Source organism: Canis aureus, unplaced genomic scaffold, assembly GCF_053574225.1.
Source record: "Canis aureus isolate CA01 unplaced genomic scaffold, VMU_Caureus_v.1.0 NW_027326476.1_RagTag, whole genome shotgun sequence".
NCBI lineage: Eukaryota > Metazoa > Chordata > Mammalia > Carnivora > Canidae > Canis > Canis aureus.
This window is the reverse complement of record NW_027554417.1, coordinates 417,493-435,593: the sequence shown is the minus strand read 5'-3', so window position 1 is coordinate 435,593 and position 18,101 is coordinate 417,493. Positions and strand designations below refer to the sequence as shown.

General features: G+C 60.4%; 2 protein-coding genes across 2 annotated transcripts; both read left to right on the top strand.

Annotated features, from left to right (window-relative positions):
- The first annotated feature begins 2,340 nt into the window (after positions 1-2,340).
- Positions 2,341-5,115, top strand: LOC144309525 (testis-specific Y-encoded protein 3-like). The gene is made up of 6 exons (XM_077890607.1): positions 2,341-2,827; positions 3,555-3,632; positions 3,794-3,905; positions 4,049-4,194; positions 4,288-4,372; positions 5,093-5,115. The coding sequence occupies exons 1-6, from the start codon at positions 2,453-2,455 to the stop codon at positions 5,113-5,115; spliced, it is 819 nt and encodes a 272-aa protein (XP_077746733.1). The 5' UTR covers positions 2,341-2,452.
- A 9,051-nt stretch (positions 5,116-14,166) lies between these two features.
- Positions 14,167-16,941, top strand: LOC144309519 (testis-specific Y-encoded protein 3-like). Its single transcript, XM_077890601.1, has 6 exons — positions 14,167-14,653; positions 15,381-15,458; positions 15,620-15,731; positions 15,875-16,020; positions 16,114-16,198; positions 16,919-16,941. Exons 1-6 carry the CDS (start codon positions 14,279-14,281, stop codon positions 16,939-16,941), a joined length of 819 nt encoding a protein of 272 aa, XP_077746727.1. The 5' UTR covers positions 14,167-14,278.
- Positions 16,942-18,101: the final 1,160 nt, after the last annotated feature.

Here is an 18,101-nt window from a genome sequence, read left to right as displayed (position 1 = left end):
GATTCATTGATTCATTGATTGATTTTTCCATTCATTCATTCATTCATTCATTCATTCATTCATTTTTTGGTAGATGAGTGCTTTTATTTCCAACAACAGAGAAAGAGCAGGTAACCTGAACAGCCACCCTCTATAAAACATAAAAAAATGCAAGGCAGAATCAACCCAAACCCTTGAAATACATAGCTGAGACCACAAGGTACTGCATATGGTCGGGATGATTTTCAAAGTACAGACTTGTAAACGCAGTGCAGAAAGTTTCTGTACACCCTTCATCCGTCTCCCTCAGAGGTGAACATCTCCTGACCACGCTCCAATGATAAAAACGAAGAGACCCACATGTGTACACTAGGACTAAACTACAGACGGCACTCAGATTCCGCCAGGTTTTCCAAGGAAGGTGCTTCTTCCGCTGGACACCTGTGTGTGATAGCACATTACACTTAGTTGTCACATGGCTTTCGTTTCCGTGACACTTCTTTTGTCTTTCCTAATTGTTGAAGATGTTGACAATTTTGAAGAATACTAGCAACCGATAAGTGTAGACTGTCTCTCAGTTCACTTGTATCTGATGCTTTCTCGTGTGTAGATAGGAGTTGTGCTCTCTTTTTGGGCAAAAACGCCAGGGATGGGAAATTGATCACGTCATACCCTGCTCTGTGCCTCCCAGGCAGACAGCGTGGTCAGCTCTCAAGGCTCTGGACTGAGAAGTCTCCTGATTCTTCCTCCAACGTTCCTCCAACAACGGCACTCATGCCTGTCCCTCCCGCTGAATAGATTTTTTTACAAAATCTCTTCCTTTTCTCCAACAACAACACATTTTCACCAATGCCCTAAGTTTCAGTGCGCTATTTATCTTTCGGCCCAGACGGAAGGATGTTATTCAATATGGATAATAGGGGTCATGATCTGAGCCTTGCTCCGGCTCCTCTCGTGGTGGCTGCTGTTCCTTTGCTCCTGGTGTGCACCGTCAAGGGAACTTTCCACGGCAAGGACTCTGTCCAATGCTGTCTGTGATGCATCTTGTAAGGTCGAGGCGAGAAAAGCCCTCAAGATGTTTCAGACTTCCCCAGGTTTTGTGGTCATCATGGGATTCACTGTCTTGCAAGTGAACACTCCCCTGGATGAATTCTAGTCACCATCATCTGCCTGTTGTCCTCTCCAAGTAAGCCAGAGCTCCCGTCTTTTCCTCGGGCTTTAGGACGCGCGCGTGGTTGCCCTGCAACCTCAAATCCCTCACGAGTTAGTGACAAATTGTGAATTCAAAGGCTTTGTTTTCGGCTCTCCTTCTTAACTGCAAAGTGGGAGTGACACTCTTTCTGGCTCTTCACATCCTCAAGAGACCTCCTGGATGTAAAGGCTCCGGTGCCGGCAGGTGGTGCCCCAGGACGCAGTGGGCGGCACGCTCTCGGGGATCTCCTGGGCATCGTCTGGCAGATGTCGGCCAGGAAAATGGCCAGAGACACGGACGGGGGCTGGAGGACACCGACCCGACCTCCGCCGAGGCGGCTGCTCGGTCTCCTGGACTCCCTGGCTCAGGGCTAGTCGTGGGAGGGCGGGACCGCCCAGAGCCCCTCCCACCGCCTTGCCCCTGATTGGCAGGGCCTTCCTTGGGGCCAAGGTCCGGCACGTAACTCCACTCCCGGGGGTGGAGCTCCCGGTGAGTCAGGGCACAGGTGCCTGGCAGCAGGCGGCAGGCCAGGAGCCGCTCTGCGCCTGCGCCGCCTTCTCGCCCGCGCCTCCCGGCGGCGGCCCTAGGGGGCGTATTTCCGCCAGCCACGAGCCGGGCCACTGCGGGGACTCGCGGACTCGGACCTCCAGCGCCTTCCCTCACAGCGGCCCAGCTCCCTACAGGCCCGTGGCGGGGGGGGCGGGGGGGCGTTGGGAACCGGGCCGGGGCCCCATGGAGAGCGAGACGGGGTCCCGGGAAGCCGGGCTTGCCCCGGCATCCTGGCCCTGCTTCGTGCTGCAATGGAGACTTCAGGCAGCCGGGGCCCGCGGGGACGTAGGCACCCCGAGGGATGAGGGGACGCTGCAGTCCCTAGGCGTTGGGACCGTGCAGGAGCGTGTGCATGAAGCCAGCGCCGGGAGGGAGACCGAGCAGGCCCCGCTGCTTGTGGAGTTGGTGCTGGCGGTGGAAGACGCCATGGTGCTGGTCGAGGTCGTAGACGGGGCGGCGGCTGACAACCGTGAGGAGGCAGAGGAAGAGGGGCAGAGGGAGGGGGAGTCTCAGGCGGTGGGAGAGGAGGAGGAGTGTGAGCATGAGGAGGACTCGGGGGAGGAATCTGAGCAGGGCACGCAGTTTGAAGCGGACGACCAGGAGGCCGATGAGATGAAGACTGACCCCGAGGAATCTGATGAGGAGACCGGGACTGACGACGACGAGGAGACTGAAGACGACAGGCCTGAGGTGGACGATGACTCCGAGCAGGACGACGCCGAGGATGTGGCGATGGCTCACGAGGAAGAGGGGGAGGCTGAGGAGGAGGCCGTCATGTCTGAGACGGAGTACATGCTGGAGGAGGAGGCGAATCTTCAGGAAGAGGCACATAAGCCGGAGGAGGCCATGGAGGAGGGCCAGGGAGAGGAAGGCGCCAGGGAGCTGCAAGAGCAGCAGCAAGGGTCAGAGCATCCAGAGGCAGGGCCGAGTCCGTTGGAGTGCCCGCTGGAGGCTCTCGAGGCGCTGCGGGCAGACATGGAGCCCACCAATGGAAGAGGCAGGCGCTCCTTTGCTCCGTTCCAGCTCAGGCTGGGTCAGAGAAGGCACCATCGCCTGCAACAGCGAAGCGCCCACATGCAGGGCATCCGTGGCTTCTGGGCCAAGGCTGTATCCTTGCTGCTGTGGGGCAAGGACCCCAAGGTGACGGGGGTGGGGGGGACGTGGGGGGCTGGGGGTGGGGGGGCCGGAGCCAAGCGGGCCGTGAGGAGGGCAGGGGCGCTGTGGGGTATGGGCATCCCTCGGACAGCATTGGTGAACGCTCCCCGCCCGTCCCGGGGTGGGAGTGGCGACGACGCTCATGCCCCGGTGATCGCCACAGCCTTGGGAGCCCGCTTGAGGGTGGGCTCCTCCTGGGCTGGATCGTCCCCAGAGGCAGCGAGTGTCAAGTGCCCGGGACGACATGCGGTCCGGGTCACACGTGGGAGTGGCAGCAGGGTCTCCGCACTGGCCGCGGCTCCCCGCAAAGCCCCTTTTCGCCTCGGCACACTGCTGCAGCCAGGGGGCTGCGTGTGCCCACCTCTGACCTGGTCGCCCAGAGCCAGGGACGTGCGCCGTCCCGGGAGCAGCCCACTGTGCCTTGCCGTGGGGCCACAGGCATGTGCGGTGGACGGGGTGCGGGGAGGGGCGTGTCTCGGGATACACAGCTCCCGTCCCGTGGCAGCGCGCACATGGGCAGCAGCCCGAGGCCCAGCGGGCCGTGCTCGGTGCAGCCTGTGCGGATGGCCCGGGAGCCGGCGGGAGGGCAGGGGCGCCAGGGCCACGCTGCTGTGCGGGCCTGCGGTGTTGTTGTAGCTCTCGCATCTCCAGCCCCGGAAGGCTCCTTGACCTAAAGCAGTTTGGGAACCACCCCCAGCTGTCAGCCGTGATCAGTGAGCAAGATCTGCGCATGCTTCGCTTCATGACGAACCTGAAGGTCAGGCCCAGGGCGCGGAAGAGGGTCCTGGGTCGGGAGGCGACAGGCTAGGACACGTGATTGGCGAGCTGAGGCTGCAAGGGGGAGGCCTCAGCACAGAGGTGTCACCACGCTCCCCGGGAACCCCCAACCCCGTCCCCGTGTCCCCCATTTGTCGGCAGGTGCAGGAAGTCACCTTTCCCAGTGCCTGCCGCAGGATCCTGCTGTTCTTTGGCAAGAACTCCTACTTCCAGAACGAAGTCCTCGTGAAGGAGTATGTCGTCAGTGCTGCTGGTAAGACAGCTCGGCATGACTGCCTGCCGGCCTGCCTGCCTGCCTGCCTGCCTGCCGGCCTGCAGGCCTGCCTGGAAGCGGCGGGTGGACGGTGGAACCGGGTTCACCGTGCAGCACCGTCTCACGTGCCGGTTGCCCTGCAGGCTACAGAGCGTCGCACTCCACTCCCATCCAGTGGTCACAGCACTACGAACGGGAGGCCTACCGCCGCCAGACCCACGACAACGGCCTTAACTTCTTCAACTGGTTCTGTGGCCACCACCTTGCCGGGTCAGGCAGGATCGCTGAGGTGGGGCCCGGTGACAGACTGGGTCAGTGAGCTCGCTGGGTCCCCCAGCTGCTCCGGGTGGGGATGTGAGTCCCGCTCTCTCTTTCCTGCCAGCTCATCATGGATGACCTGTGGCCCAATGTCCTCAAGTACTACGAGAGGAAGAAGGCGCCGGGAGAGGGAAGCCACAGGAGGACAGGTGAGGAGCCGAGGGTGTGGGCGTGGAAAGGGGGGATCTCGGGGGACTTTGGCTGACACACTGAGGCTGCGGGTGGCCCTGACGGGGAGTGACCCCAGGTCAAGTTGGCATCATCCCCCTGAACCCGGGAGGCTGGGGAAGGGCCGTGCCAAAGGGCTCGTGCCTGGGGAAGCTCAAGACATTGGGAAAGGGCTCTGTCATTGCAATGAGCCGTGCCAGAGAAACAAAGCCAGCCGAGCCGCACCGCCTGTGCGAATGGTCCTGGCGGGGCCCTGAACCCCGTCCTCCGGTGCCCGAGTACCGCCAGACGTGTGGGCACGGCCAAGGTGTCCCTGCCGCCCTTGACACCGTGCGTAGGCGAAACTTTGCAACGAGGCGCTAGGCGGGGGTGGAATCACTGCAGCGATCCCCTCGGTCTCCATTGGCGTCCCCTCCGCCGCCCAAAAGGCACACAGAGAACCCTGGCCAGCATGCCGACATTAAGGAGCACGAGTTTGAATTCCGTGGGCGCGTGCGTGGAGGAAACCTAAAGGCAGAACCCCCCGTGCTCGGGGCGGGGGCGCTGCGGGGGCCAGGAGAATCATAGCCATTGGAGCCAGGCCGAGAATCACTCGTGCGTCGGCCCCTTGGCCCAGAGACCATACAGACTTGTGTCATGGCCGCCTGGCTGTCTGTGTCTCTGCGTGTACCTGAGGCCCTGGGTGTTTCTGTCCCTGCCAGGGAGCTTCAAGATGCCGAGATGAATATGAGGCGACGGCACACTTGTCCACAGCCGTCGCACACATACAGATGGATGCCAGCGGTCAACACGGCTCTCCTGCAGAGGAGATCACTGAGGACGACGCTGTGGTGCTGACACGTCAGACACATGATGGGGCTCCAGGAGCCATGTAACTTTCATTAAAAGTTAGAAACACAAGATCCTGTGTGTGTTTGTGTTTGTGTGTATGCATCTCACTAATCAATCAATCAATCAATCAATCAATAAACAAACGAACGAGAATTTGAGTAAATAAAAATAACCAAGATGAGCTGGGCGTCTGAGTCCGTCTGCCTCTGAAGGAGACCCCAATTCTTTCCTTTCGGGACCCAGTGCCTGTACTGTTGCAACGGGGTGCACTACTTGTTTGGTGGCGGCCCGAGGCGTCCCATATGGTTCCAGTCAAGGAGGGGCAGGGAGCATAGAGGCCTCAGGGACTCAGCAGACCTCGCAGAGCGCACGAGGTCTGGCCCCCGATCCCCCTGAAGGTCCGCACACTCCACACCACCCTGGCTGTGTGGCTGAGGGTGGTGAGTGGCAGGAGAGCCTGTGGTGGATGGGGGACTGTGTCCGTGGGAGCCAGATCCTACCTGGCTCACTTAGGACTGCCTGCCCCATCGTGCAGGTCCAGGAGGGATACACAACCGCACAGCGTGGCGCAGGGGCCGGGGCACCGCCCAGTGAATGCGGGGCCCTCCCCCAGGCCTAGTAAGGAAGGGCTCCTGCATGGCCTGCCGCCTGCCTCCGGCCAGACTTCCTCGATTGATTGACTGACTGATTCATTGATTCATTGATTGATTTTTCCATTCATTCATTCATTCATTCATTCATTCATTCATTTTTTGGTAGATGAGTGCTTTTATTTCCAACAACAGAGAAAGAGCAGGTAACCTGAACAGCCACCCTCTATAAAACATAAAAAAATGCAAGGCAGAATCAACCCAAACCCTTGAAATACATAGCTGAGACCACAAGGTACTGCATATGGTCGGGATGATTTTCAAAGTACAGACTTGTAAACGCAGTGCAGAAAGTTTCTGTACACCCTTCATCCGTCTCCCTCAGAGGTGAACATCTCCTGACCACGCTCCAATGATAAAAACGAAGAGACCCACATGTGTACACTAGGACTAAACTACAGACGGCACTCAGATTCCGCCAGGTTTTCCAAGGAAGGTGCTTCTTCCGCTGGACACCTGTGTGTGATAGCACATTACACTTAGTTGTCACATGGCTTTCGTTTCCGTGACACTTCTTTTGTCTTTCCTAATTGTTGAAGATGTTGACAATTTTGAAGAATACTAGCAACCGATAAGTGTAGACTGTCTCTCAGTTCACTTGTATCTGATGCTTTCTCGTGTGTAGATAGGAGTTGTGCTCTCTTTTTGGGCAAAAACGCCAGGGATGGGAAATTGATCACGTCATACCCTGCTCTGTGCCTCCCAGGCAGACAGCGTGGTCAGCTCTCAAGGCTCTGGACTGAGAAGTCTCCTGATTCTTCCTCCAACGTTCCTCCAACAACGGCACTCATGCCTGTCCCTCCCGCTGAATAGATTTTTTTACAAAATCTCTTCCTTTTCTCCAACAACAACACATTTTCACCAATGCCCTAAGTTTCAGTGCGCTATTTATCTTTCGGCCCAGACGGAAGGATGTTATTCAATATGGATAATAGGGGTCATGATCTGAGCCTTGCTCCGGCTCCTCTCGTGGTGGCTGCTGTTCCTTTGCTCCTGGTGTGCACCGTCAAGGGAACTTTCCACGGCAAGGACTCTGTCCAATGCTGTCTGTGATGCATCTTGTAAGGTCGAGGCGAGAAAAGCCCTCAAGATGTTTCAGACTTCCCCAGGTTTTGTGGTCATCATGGGATTCACTGTCTTGCAAGTGAACACTCCCCTGGATGAATTCTAGTCACCATCATCTGCCTGTTGTCCTCTCCAAGTAAGCCAGAGCTCCCGTCTTTTCCTCGGGCTTTAGGACGCGCGCGTGGTTGCCCTGCAACCTCAAATCCCTCACGAATTAGTGACAAATTGTGAATTCAAAGGCTTTGTTTTCGGCTCTCCTTCTTAACTGCAAAGTGGGAGTGACACTCTTTCTGGCTCTTCACATCCTCAAGAGACCTCCTGGATGTAAAGGCTCCGGTGCCGGCAGGTGGTGCCCCAGGACGCAGTGGGCGGCACGCTCTCGGGGATCTCCTGGGCATCGTCTGGCAGATGTCGGCCAGGAAAATGGCCAGAGACACGGACGGGGGCTGGAGGACACCGACCCGACCTCCGCCGAGGCGGCTGCTCGGTCTCCTGGACTCCCTGGCTCAGGGCTAGTCGTGGGAGGGCGGGACCGCCCAGAGCCCCTCCCACCGCCTTGCCCCTGATTGGCAGGGCCTTCCTTGGGGCCAAGGTCCGGCACGTAACTCCACTCCCGGGGGTGGAGCTCCCGGTGAGTCAGGGCACAGGTGCCTGGCAGCAGGCGGCAGGCCAGGAGCCGCTCTGCGCCTGCGCCGCCTTCTCGCCCGCGCCTCCCGGCGGCGGCCCTAGGGGGCGTATTTCCGCCAGCCACGAGCCGGGCCACTGCGGGGACTCGCGGACTCGGACCTCCAGCGCCTTCCCTCACAGCGGCCCAGCTCCCTACAGGCCCGTGGCGGGGGGGGGGCGGGGGGGCGTTGGGAACCGGGCCGGGGCCCCATGGAGAGCGAGACGGGGTCCCGGGAAGCCGGGCTTGCCCCGGCATCCTGGCCCTGCTTCGTGCTGCAATGGAGACTTCAGGCAGCCGGGGCCCGCGGGGACGTAGGCACCCCGAGGGATGAGGGGACGCTGCAGTCCCTAGGCGTTGGGACCGTGCAGGAGCGTGTGCATGAAGCCAGCGCCGGGAGGGAGACCGAGCAGGCCCCGCTGCTTGTGGAGTTGGTGCTGGCGGTGGAAGACGCCATGGTGCTGGTCGAGGTCGTAGACGGGGCGGCGGCTGACAACCGTGAGGAGGCAGAGGAAGAGGGGCAGAGGGAGGGGGAGTCTCAGGCGGTGGGAGAGGAGGAGGAGTGTGAGCATGAGGAGGACTCGGGGGAGGAATCTGAGCAGGGCACGCAGTTTGAAGCGGACGACCAGGAGGCCGATGAGATGAAGACTGACCCCGAGGAATCTGATGAGGAGACCGGGACTGACGACGACGAGGAGACTGAAGACGACAGGCCTGAGGTGGACGATGACTCCGAGCAGGACGACGCCGAGGATGTGGCGATGGCTCACGAGGAAGAGGGGGAGGCTGAGGAGGAGGCCGTCATGTCTGAGACGGAGTACATGCTGGAGGAGGAGGCGAATCTTCAGGAAGAGGCACATAAGCCGGAGGAGGCCATGGAGGAGGGCCAGGGAGAGGAAGGCGCCAGGGAGCTGCAAGAGCAGCAGCAAGGGTCAGAGCATCCAGAGGCAGGGCCGAGTCCGTTGGAGTGCCCGCTGGAGGCTCTCGAGGCGCTGCGGGCAGACATGGAGCCCACCAATGGAAGAGGCAGGCGCTCCTTTGCTCCGTTCCAGCTCAGGCTGGGTCAGAGAAGGCACCATCGCCTGCAACAGCGAAGCGCCCACATGCAGGGCATCCGTGGCTTCTGGGCCAAGGCTGTATCCTTGCTGCTGTGGGGCAAGGACCCCAAGGTGACACGGGTGGGGGGGACGTGGGGGGCTGGGGGTGGGGGGGCCGGAGCCAAGCGGGCCGTGAGGAGGGCAGGGGCGCTGTGGGGTATGGGCATCCCTCGGACAGCATTGGTGAACGCTCCCCGCCCGTCCCGGGGTGGGAGTGGCGACGACGCTCATGCCCCGGTGATCGCCACAGCCTTGGGAGCCCGCTTGAGGGTGGGCTCCTCCTGGGCTGGATCGTCCCCAGAGGCAGCGAGTGTCAAGTGCGCGGGACGACATGCGGTCCGGGTCACACGTGGGAGTGGCAGCAGGGTCTCCGCACTGGCCGCGGCTCCCCGCAAAGCCCCTTTTCGCCTCGGCACACTGCTGCAGCCAGGGGGCTGCGTGTGCCCACCTCTGACCTGGTCGCCCAGAGCCAGGGACGTGCGCCGTCCCGGGAGCAGCCCACTGTGCCTTGCCGTGGGGCCACAGGCATGTGCGGTGGACGGGGTGCGGGGAGGGGCGTGTCTCGGGATACACAGCTCCCGTCCCGTGGCAGCGCGCACATGGGCAGCAGCCCGAGGCCCAGCGGGCCGTGCTCGGTGCAGCCTGTGCGGATGGCCCGGGAGCCGGCGGGAGGGTAGGGGCGCCAGGGCCACGCTGCTGTGCGGGCCTGCGGCGTTGTTGTAGCTCTCGCATCTCCAGCCCCGGAAGGCTCCTTGACCTAAAGCAGTTTGGGAACCACCCCCAGCTGTCAGCCGTGATCAGTGAGCAAGATCTGCGCATGCTTCGCTTCATGACGAACCTGAAGGTCAGGCCCAGGGCGCGGAAGAGGGTCCTGGGTCGGGAGGCGACAGGCTAGGACACGTGATTGGCGAGCTGAGGCTGCAAGGGGGAGGCTTCAGCACAGAGGTGTCACCACGCTCCCCGGGAACCCCCAACCCCGTCCCCGTGTCCCCCATTTGTCGGCAGGTGCAGGAAGTCACCTTTCCCAGTGCCTGCCGCAGGATCCTGCTGTTCTTTGGCAAGAACTCCTACTTCCAGAACGAAGTCCTCGTGAAGGAGTATGTCGTCAGTGCTGCTGGTAAGACAGCTCGGCATGACTGCCTGCCGGCCTGCCTGCCTGCCTGCCTGCCTGCCGGCCTGCAGGCCTGCCTGGAAGCGGCGGGTGGACGGTGGAACCGGGTTCACCGTGCAGCACCGTCTCACGTGCCGGTTGCCCTGCAGGCTACAGAGCGTCGCACTCCACTCCCATCCAGTGGTCGCAGCACTACGAACGGGAGGCCTACCGCCGCCAGACCCACGACAACGGCCTTAACTTCTTCAACTGGTTCTGTGGCCACCACCTTGCCGGGTCAGGCAGGATCGCTGAGGTGGGGCCCTGTGACAGACTGGGTCAGTGAGCTCGCTGGGTCCCCCAGCTGCTCCGGGTGGGGATGTGAGTCCCGCTCTCTCTTTCCTGCCAGCTCATCATGGATGACCTGTGGCCCAATGTCCTCAAGTACTACGAGAGGAAGAAGGCGCCGGGAGAGGGAAGCCACAGGAGGACAGGTGAGGAGCCGAGGGTGTGGGCGTGGAAAGGGGGGATCTCGGGGGACTTTGGCTGACACACTGAGGCTGCGGGTGGCCCTGACGGGGAGTGACCCCAGGTCAAGTTGGCATCATCCCCCTGAACCCGGGAGGCTGGGGAAGGGCCGTGCCAAAGGGCTCGTGCCTGGGGAAGCTCAAGACATTGGGAAAGGGCTCTGTCATTGCAATGAGCCGTGCCAGAGAAACAAAGCCATCCGAGCCGCACCGCCTGTGCGAATGGTCCTGGCGGGGCCCTGAACCCCGTCCTCCGGTGCCCGAGTACCGCCAGACGTGTGGGCACGGCCAAGGTGTCCCTGCCGCCCTTGACACTGTGCGTAGGCGAAACTTTGCAACGAGGCGCTAGGCGGGGGTGGAATCACTGCAGCGATCCCCTCGGTCTCCATTGGCGTCCCCTCCGCCGCCCAAAAGGCACACAGAGAACCCTGGCCAGCATGCCGACATTAAGGAGCACGAGTTTGAATTCCGTGGGCGCATGCGTGGAGGAAACCTAAAGGCAGAACCCCCCGTGCTCGGGGCGGGGGCGCTGCGGGGGCCAGGAGAATCATAGCCATTGGAGCCAGGCCGAGAATCACTCGTGCGTCGGCCCCTTGGCCCAGAGACCATACAGACTTGTGTCATGGCCGCCTGGCTGTCTGTGTCTCTGCGTGTACCTGAGGCCCTGGGTGTTTCTGTCCCTGCCAGGGAGCTTCAAGATGCCGAGATGAATATGAGGCGACGGCACACTTGTCCACAGCCGTCGCACACATACAGATGGATGCCAGCGGTCAACACGGCTCTCCTGCAGAGGAGATCACTGAGGACGACGCTGTGGTGCTGACACGTCAGACACATGATGGGGCTCCAGGAGCCATGTAACTTTCATTAAAAGTTAGAAACACAAGATCCTGTGTGTGTTTGTGTTTGTGTGTATGCATCTCACTAATCAATCAATCAATCAATCAATCAATAAACAAACGAACGAGAATTTGAGTAAATAAAAATAACCAAGATGAGCTGGGCGTCTGAGTCCGTCTGCCTCTGAAGGAGACCCCAATTCTTTCCTTTCGGGACCCAGTGCCTGTACTGTTGCAACGGGGTGCACTACTTGTTTGGTGGCGGCCCGAGGCGTCCCATATGGTTCCAGTCAAGGAGGGGCAGGGAGCATAGAGGCCTCAGGGACTCAGCAGACCTCGCAGAGCGCACGAGGTCTGGCCCCCGATCCCCCTGAAGGTCCGCACACTCCACACCACCCTGGCTGTGTGGCTGAGGGTGGTGAGTGGCAGGAGAGCCTGTGGTGGATGGGGGACTGTGTCCGTGGGAGCCAGATCCTACCTGGCTCACTTAGGACTGCCTGCCCCATCGTGCAGGTCCAGGAGGGATACACAACCGCACAGCGTGGCGCAGGGGCCGGGGCACTGCCCAGTGAATGCGGGGCCCTCCCCCAGGCCTAGTAAGGAAGGGCTCCTGCATGGCCTGCCGCCTGCCTCCGGCCAGACTTCCTCGATTGATTGACTGACTGATTCATTGATTCATTGATTGATTGATTCATTTTTCCATTCATTCATTCATTCATTCATTCATTCATTCATTTTTTGGTAGATGAGTGCTTCTATTTCCAACAACAGAGAAAGAGCAGGTAACCTGAACAGCCACCCTCTATAAAACATAAAAAAATGCAAGGCAGAATCAACCCAAACCCTTGAAATACATAGCTGAGACCACAAGGTACTGCATATGGTCGGGATGATTTTCAAAGTACAGACTTGTAAACGCAGTGCAGAAAGTTTCTGTACACCCTTCATCCGTCTCCCTCAGAGGTGAACATCTCCTGACCACGCTCCAATGATAAAAACGAAGAGACCCACATGTGTACACTAGGACTAAACTACAGACGGCACTCAGATTCCGCCAGGTTTTCCAAGGAAGGTGCTTCTTCCGCTGGACACCTGTGTGTGATAGCACATTACACTTAGTTGTCACATGGCTTTCGTTTCCGTGACACTTCTTTTGTCTTTCCTAATTGTTGAAGATGTTGACAATTTTGAAGAATACTAGCAACCGATAAGTGTAGACTGTCTCTCAGTTCACTTGTATCTGATGCTTTCTCGTGTGTAGATAGGAGTTGTGCTCTCTTTTTGGGCAAAAACGCCAGGGATGGGAAATTGATCACGTCATACCCTGCTCTGTGCCTCCCAGGCAGACAGCGTGGTCAGCTCTCAAGGCTCTGGACTGAGAAGTCTCCTGATTCTTCCTCCAACGTTCCTCCAACAACGGCACTCATGCCTGTCCCTCCCGCTGAATAGATTTTTTTACAAAATCTCTTCCTTTTCTCCAACAACAACACATTTTCACCAATGCCCTAAGTTTCAGTGCGCTATTTATCTTTCGGCCCAGACGGAAGGATGTTATTCAATATGGATAATAGGGGTCATGATCTGAGCCTTGCTCCGGCTCCTCTCGTGGTGGCTGCTGTTCCTTTGCTCCTGGTGTGCACCGTCAAGGGAACTTTCCACGGCAAGGACTCTGTCCAATGCTGTCTGTGATGCATCTTGTAAGGTCGAGGCGAGAAAAGCCCTCAAGATGTTTCAGACTTCCCCAGGTTTTGTGGTCATCATGGGATTCACTGTCTTGCAAGTGAACACTCCCCTGGATGAATTCTAGTCACCATCATCTGCCTGTTGTCCTCTCCAAGTAAGCCAGAGCTCCCGTCTTTTCCTCGGGCTTTAGGACGCGCGCGTGGTTGCCCTGCAACCTCAAATCCCTCACGAGTTAGTGACAAATTGTGAATTCAAAGGCTTTGTTTTCGGCTCTCCTTCTTAACTGCAAAGTGGGAGTGACACTCTTTCTGGCTCTTCACATCCTCAAGAGACCTCCTGGATGTAAAGGCTCCGGTGCCGGCAGGTGGTGCCCCAGGACGCAGTGGGCGGCACGCTCTCGGGGATCTCCTGGGCATCGTCTGGCAGATGTCGGCCAGGAAAATGGCCAGAGACACGGACGGGGGCTGGAGGACACCGACCCGACCTCCGCCGAGGCGGCTGCTCGGTCTCCTGGACTCCCTGGCTCAGGGCTAGTCGTGGGAGGGCGGGACCGCCCAGAGCCCCTCCCACCGCCTTGCCCCTGATTGGCAGGGCCTTCCTTGGGGCCAAGGTCCGGCACGTAACTCCACTCCCGGGGGTGGAGCTCCCGGTGAGTCAGGGCACAGGTGCCTGGCAGCAGGCGGCAGGCCAGGAGCCGCTCTGCGCCTGCGCCGCCTTCTCGCCCGCGCCTCCCGGCGGCGGCCCTAGGGGGCGTATTTCCGCCAGCCACGAGCCGGGCCACTGCGGGGACTCGCGGACTCGGACCTCCAGCGCCTTCCCTCACAGCGGCCCAGCTCCCTACAGGCCCGTGGCGGGGGGGGCGGGGGGGCGTTGGGAACCGGGCCGGGGCCCCATGGAGAGCGAGACGGGGTCCCGGGAAGCCGGGCTTGCCCCGGCATCCTGGCCCTGCTTCGTGCTGCAATGGAGACTTCAGGCAGCCGGGGCCCGCGGGGACGTAGGCACCCCGAGGGATGAGGGGACGCTGCAGTCCCTAGGCGTTGGGACCGTGCAGGAGCGTGTGCATGAAGCCAGCGCCGGGAGGGAGACCGAGCAGGCCCCGCTGCTTGTGGAGTTGGTGCTGGCGGTGGAAGACGCCATGGTGCTGGTCGAGGTCGTAGACGGGGCGGCGGCTGACAACCGTGAGGAGGCAGAGGAAGAGGGGCAGAGGGAGGGGGAGTCTCAGGCGGTGGGAGAGGAGGAGGAGTGTGAGCATGAGGAGGACTCGGGGGAGGAATCTGAGCAGGGCACGCAGTTTGAAGCGGACGACCAGGAGGCCGATGAGATGAAGACTGACCCCGAGGAATCTGATGAGGAGACCGGGACTGACGACGACGAGGAGACTGAAGACGACAGGCCTGAGGTGGACGATGACTCCGAGCAGGACGACGCCGAGGATGTGGCGATGGCTCACGAGGAAGAGGGGGAGGCTGAGGAGGAGGCCGTCATGTCTGAGACGGAGTACATGCTGGAGGAGGAGGCGAATCTTCAGGAAGAGGCACATAAGCCGGAGGAGGCCATGGAGGAGGGCCAGGGAGAGGAAGGCGCCAGGGAGCTGCAAGAGCAGCAGCAAGGGTCAGAGCATCCAGAGGCAGGGCCGAGTCCGTTGGAGTGCCCGCTGGAGGCTCTCGAGGCGCTGCGGGCAGACATGGAGCCCACCAATGGAAGAGGCAGGCGCTCCTTTGCTCCGTTCCAGCTCAGGCTGGGTCAGAGAAGGCACCATCGCCTGCAACAGCGAAGCGCCCACATGCAGGGCATCCGTGGCTTCTGGGCCAAGGCTGTATCCTTGCTGCTGTGGGGCAAGGACCCCAAGGTGACGGGGGTGGGGGGGACGTGGGGGGCTGGGGGTGGGGGGGCCGGAGCCAAGCGGGCCGTGAGGAGGGCAGGGGCGCTGTGGGGTATGGGCATCCCTCGGACAGCATTGGTGAACGCTCCCCGCCCGTCCCGGGGTGGGAGTGGCGACGACGCTCATGCCCCGGTGATCGCCACAGCCTTGGGAGCCCGCTTGAGGGTGGGCTCCTCCTGGGCTGGATCGTCCCCAGAGGCAGCGAGTGTCAAGTGCGCGGGACGACATGCGGTCCGGGTCACACGTGGGAGTGGCAGCAGGGTCTCCGCACTGGCCGCGGCTCCCCGCAAAGCCCCTTTTCGCCTCGGCACACTGCTGCAGCCAGGGGGCTGCGTGTGCCCACCTCTGACCTGGTCGCCCAGAGCCAGGGACGTGCGCCGTCCCGGGAGCAGCCCACTGTGCCTTGCCGTGGGGCCACAGGCATGTGCGGTGGACGGGGTGCGGGGAGGGGCGTGTCTCGGGATACACAGCTCCCGTCCCGTGGCAGCGCGCACATGGGCAGCAGCCCGAGGCCCAGCGGGCCGTGCTCGGTGCAGCCTGTGCGGATGGCCCGGGAGCCGGCGGGAGGGCAGGGGCGCCAGGGCCACGCTGCTGTGCGGGCCTGCGGCGTTGTTGTAGCTCTCGCATCTCCAGCCCCGGAAGGCTCCTTGACCTAAAGCAGTTTGGGAACCACCCCCAGCTGTCAGCCGTGATCAGTGAGCAAGATCTGCGCATGCTTCGCTTCATGACGAACCTGAAGGTCAGGCCCAGGGCGCGGAAGAGGGTCCTGGGTCGGGAGGCGAGAGGCTAGGACACGTGATTGGCGAGCTGAGGCTGCCAGGGGGAGGCCTCAGCACAGAGGTGTCACCACGCTCCCCGGGAACCCCCAACCCCGTCCCCGTGTCCCCCATTTGTCGGCAGGTGCAGGAAGTCACCTTTCCCAGTGCCTGCCGCAGGATCCTGCTGTTCTTTGGCAAGAACTCCTACTTCCAGAACGAAGTCCTCGTGAAGGAGTATGTCGTCAGTGCTGCTGGTAAGACAGCTCGGCATGACTGCCTGCCGGCCTGCCTGCCTGCCTGCCTGCCTGCCGGCCTGCAGGCCTGCCTGGAAGCGGCGGGTGGACGGTGGAACCGGGTTCACCGTGCAGCACCGTCTCACGTGCCGGTTGCCCTGCAGGCTACAGAGCGTCGCACTCCACTCCCATCCAGTGGTCGCAGCACTACGAACGGGAGGCCTACCGCCGCCAGACCCACGACAACGGCCTTAACTTCTTCAACTGGTTCTGTGGCCACCACCTTGCCGGGTCAGGCAGGATCGCTGAGGTGGGGCCCTGTGACAGACTGGGTCAGTGAGCTCGCTGGGTCCCCCAGCTGCTCCGGGTGGGGATGTGAGTCCCGCTCTCTCTTTCCTGCCAGCTCATCATGGATGACCTGTGGCCCAATGTCCTCAAGTACTACGAGAGGAAGAAGGCGCCGGGAGAGGGAAGCCACAGGAGGACAGGTGAGGAGCCGAGGGTGTGGGCGTGGAAAGGGGGGATCTCGGGGGACTTTGGCTGACACACTGAGGCTGCGGGTGGCCCTGACGGGGAGTGACCCCAGGTCAAGTTGGCATCATCCCCCTGAACCCGGGAGGCTGGGGAAGGGCCGTGCCAAAGGGCTCGTGCCTGGGGAAGCTCAAGACATTGGGAAAGGGCTCTGTCATTGCAATGAGCCGTGCCAGAGAAACAAAGCCAGCCGAGCCGCACCGCCTGTGCGAATGGTCCTGGCGGGGCCCTGAACCCCGTCCTCCGGTGCCCGAGTACCGCCAGACGTGTGGGCACGGCCAAGGTGTCCCTGCCGCCCTTGACACTGTGCGTAGGCGAAACTTTGCAACGAGGCGCTAGGCGGGGGTGGAATCACTGCAGCGATCCCCTCGGTCTCCATTGGCGTCCCCTCCGCCGCCCAAAAGGCACACAGAGAACCCTGGCCAGCATGCCGACATTAAGGAGCACGAGTTTGAATTCCGTGGGCGCGTGCGTGGAGGAAACCTAAAGGCAGAACCCCCCGTGCTCGGGGCGGGGGCGCTGCGGGGGCCAGGAGAATCATAGCCATTGGAGCCAGGCCGAGAATCACTCGTGCGTCGGCCCCTTGGCCCAGAGACCATACAGACTTGTGTCATGGCCGCCTGGCTGTCTGTGTCTCTGCGTGTACCTGAGGCCCTGGGTGTTTCTGTCCCTGCCAGGGAGCTTCAAGATGCCGAGATGAATATGAGGCGACGGCACACTTGTCCACAGCCGTCGCACACATACAGATGGATGCCAGCGGTCAACACGGCTCTCCTGCAGAGGAGATCACTGAGGACGACGCTGTGGTGCTGACACGTCAGACACATGATGGGGCTCCAGGAGCCATGTAACTTTCATTAAAAGTTAGAAACACAAGATCCTGTGTGTGTTTGTGTTTGTGTGTATGCATCTCACTAATCAATCAATCAATCAATCAATCAATAAACAAACGAACGAGAATTTGAGTAAATAAAAATAACCAAGATGAGCTGGGCGTCTGAGTCCGTCTGCCTCTGAAGGAGACCCCAATTCTTTCCTTTCGGGACCCAGTGCCTGTACTGTTGCAACGGGGTGCACTACTTGTTTGGTGGCGGCCCGAGGCGTCCCATATGGTTCCAGTCAAGGAGGGGCAGGGAGCATAGAGGCCTCAGGGACTCAGCAGACCTCGCAGAGCGCACGAGGTCTGGCCCCCGATCCCCCTGAAGGTCCGCACACTCCACACCACCCTGGCTGTGTGGCTGAGGGTGGTGAGTGGCAGGAGAGCCTGTGGTGGATGGGGGACTGTGTCCGTGGGAGCCAGATCCTACCTGGCTCACTTAGGACTGCCTGCCCCATCGTGCAGGTCCAGGAGGGATACACAACCGCACAGCGTGGCGCAGGGGCCGGGGCACTGCCCAGTGAATGCGGGGCCCTCCCCCAGGCCTAGTAAGGAAGGGCTCCTGCATGGCCTGCCGCCTGCCTCCGGCCAGACTTCCTCGATTGATTGACTGACTGATTCATTGATTCATTGATTGATTGATTCATTTTTCCATTCATTCATTCATTCATTCATTCATTCATTCATTCATTTTTTGGTAGATGAGTGCTTCTATTTCCAACAACAGAGAAAGAGCAGGTAACCTGAACAGCCACCCTCTATAAAACATAAAAAAATGCAAGGCAGAATCAACCCAAACCCTTGAAATACATAGCTGAGACCACAAGGTACTGCATATGGTCGGGATGATTTTCAAAGTACAGACTTGTAAACGCAGTGCAGAAAGTTTCTGTACACCCTTCATCCGTCTCCCTCAGAGGTGAACATCTCCTGACCACGCTCCAATGATAAAAACGAAGAGACCCACATGTGTACACTAGGAC

What these genes read in the sequence shown, in the direction of transcription:
- LOC144309519 (XM_077890601.1), top strand. Translation starts at nt 14,279, where the DNA reads ATGGCTCACGAGGAAGAGGGGGAGGCTGAGGAGGAGGCCGTCATGTCT. An exon ending in GTATGTCGTCAGTGCTGCTG is followed by an intron (nt 15,732 to 15,874) that starts GTAAGACAGCTC and finishes GTTGCCCTGCAG; the next exon opens with GCTACAGAGCGTCGCACTCC. An exon ending in GGGAAGCCACAGGAGGACAG is followed by an intron (nt 16,199 to 16,918) that starts GTGAGGAGCCGA and finishes TGTCCCTGCCAG; the next exon opens with GGAGCTTCAAGATGCCGAGA.
- LOC144309525 (XM_077890607.1), top strand. Translation starts at nt 2,453, where the DNA reads ATGGCTCACGAGGAAGAGGGGGAGGCTGAGGAGGAGGCCGTCATGTCT. An exon ending in GCTTCATGACGAACCTGAAG is followed by an intron (nt 3,633 to 3,793) that starts GTCAGGCCCAGG and finishes ATTTGTCGGCAG; the next exon opens with GTGCAGGAAGTCACCTTTCC. An exon ending in GGGAAGCCACAGGAGGACAG is followed by an intron (nt 4,373 to 5,092) that starts GTGAGGAGCCGA and finishes TGTCCCTGCCAG; the next exon opens with GGAGCTTCAAGATGCCGAGA.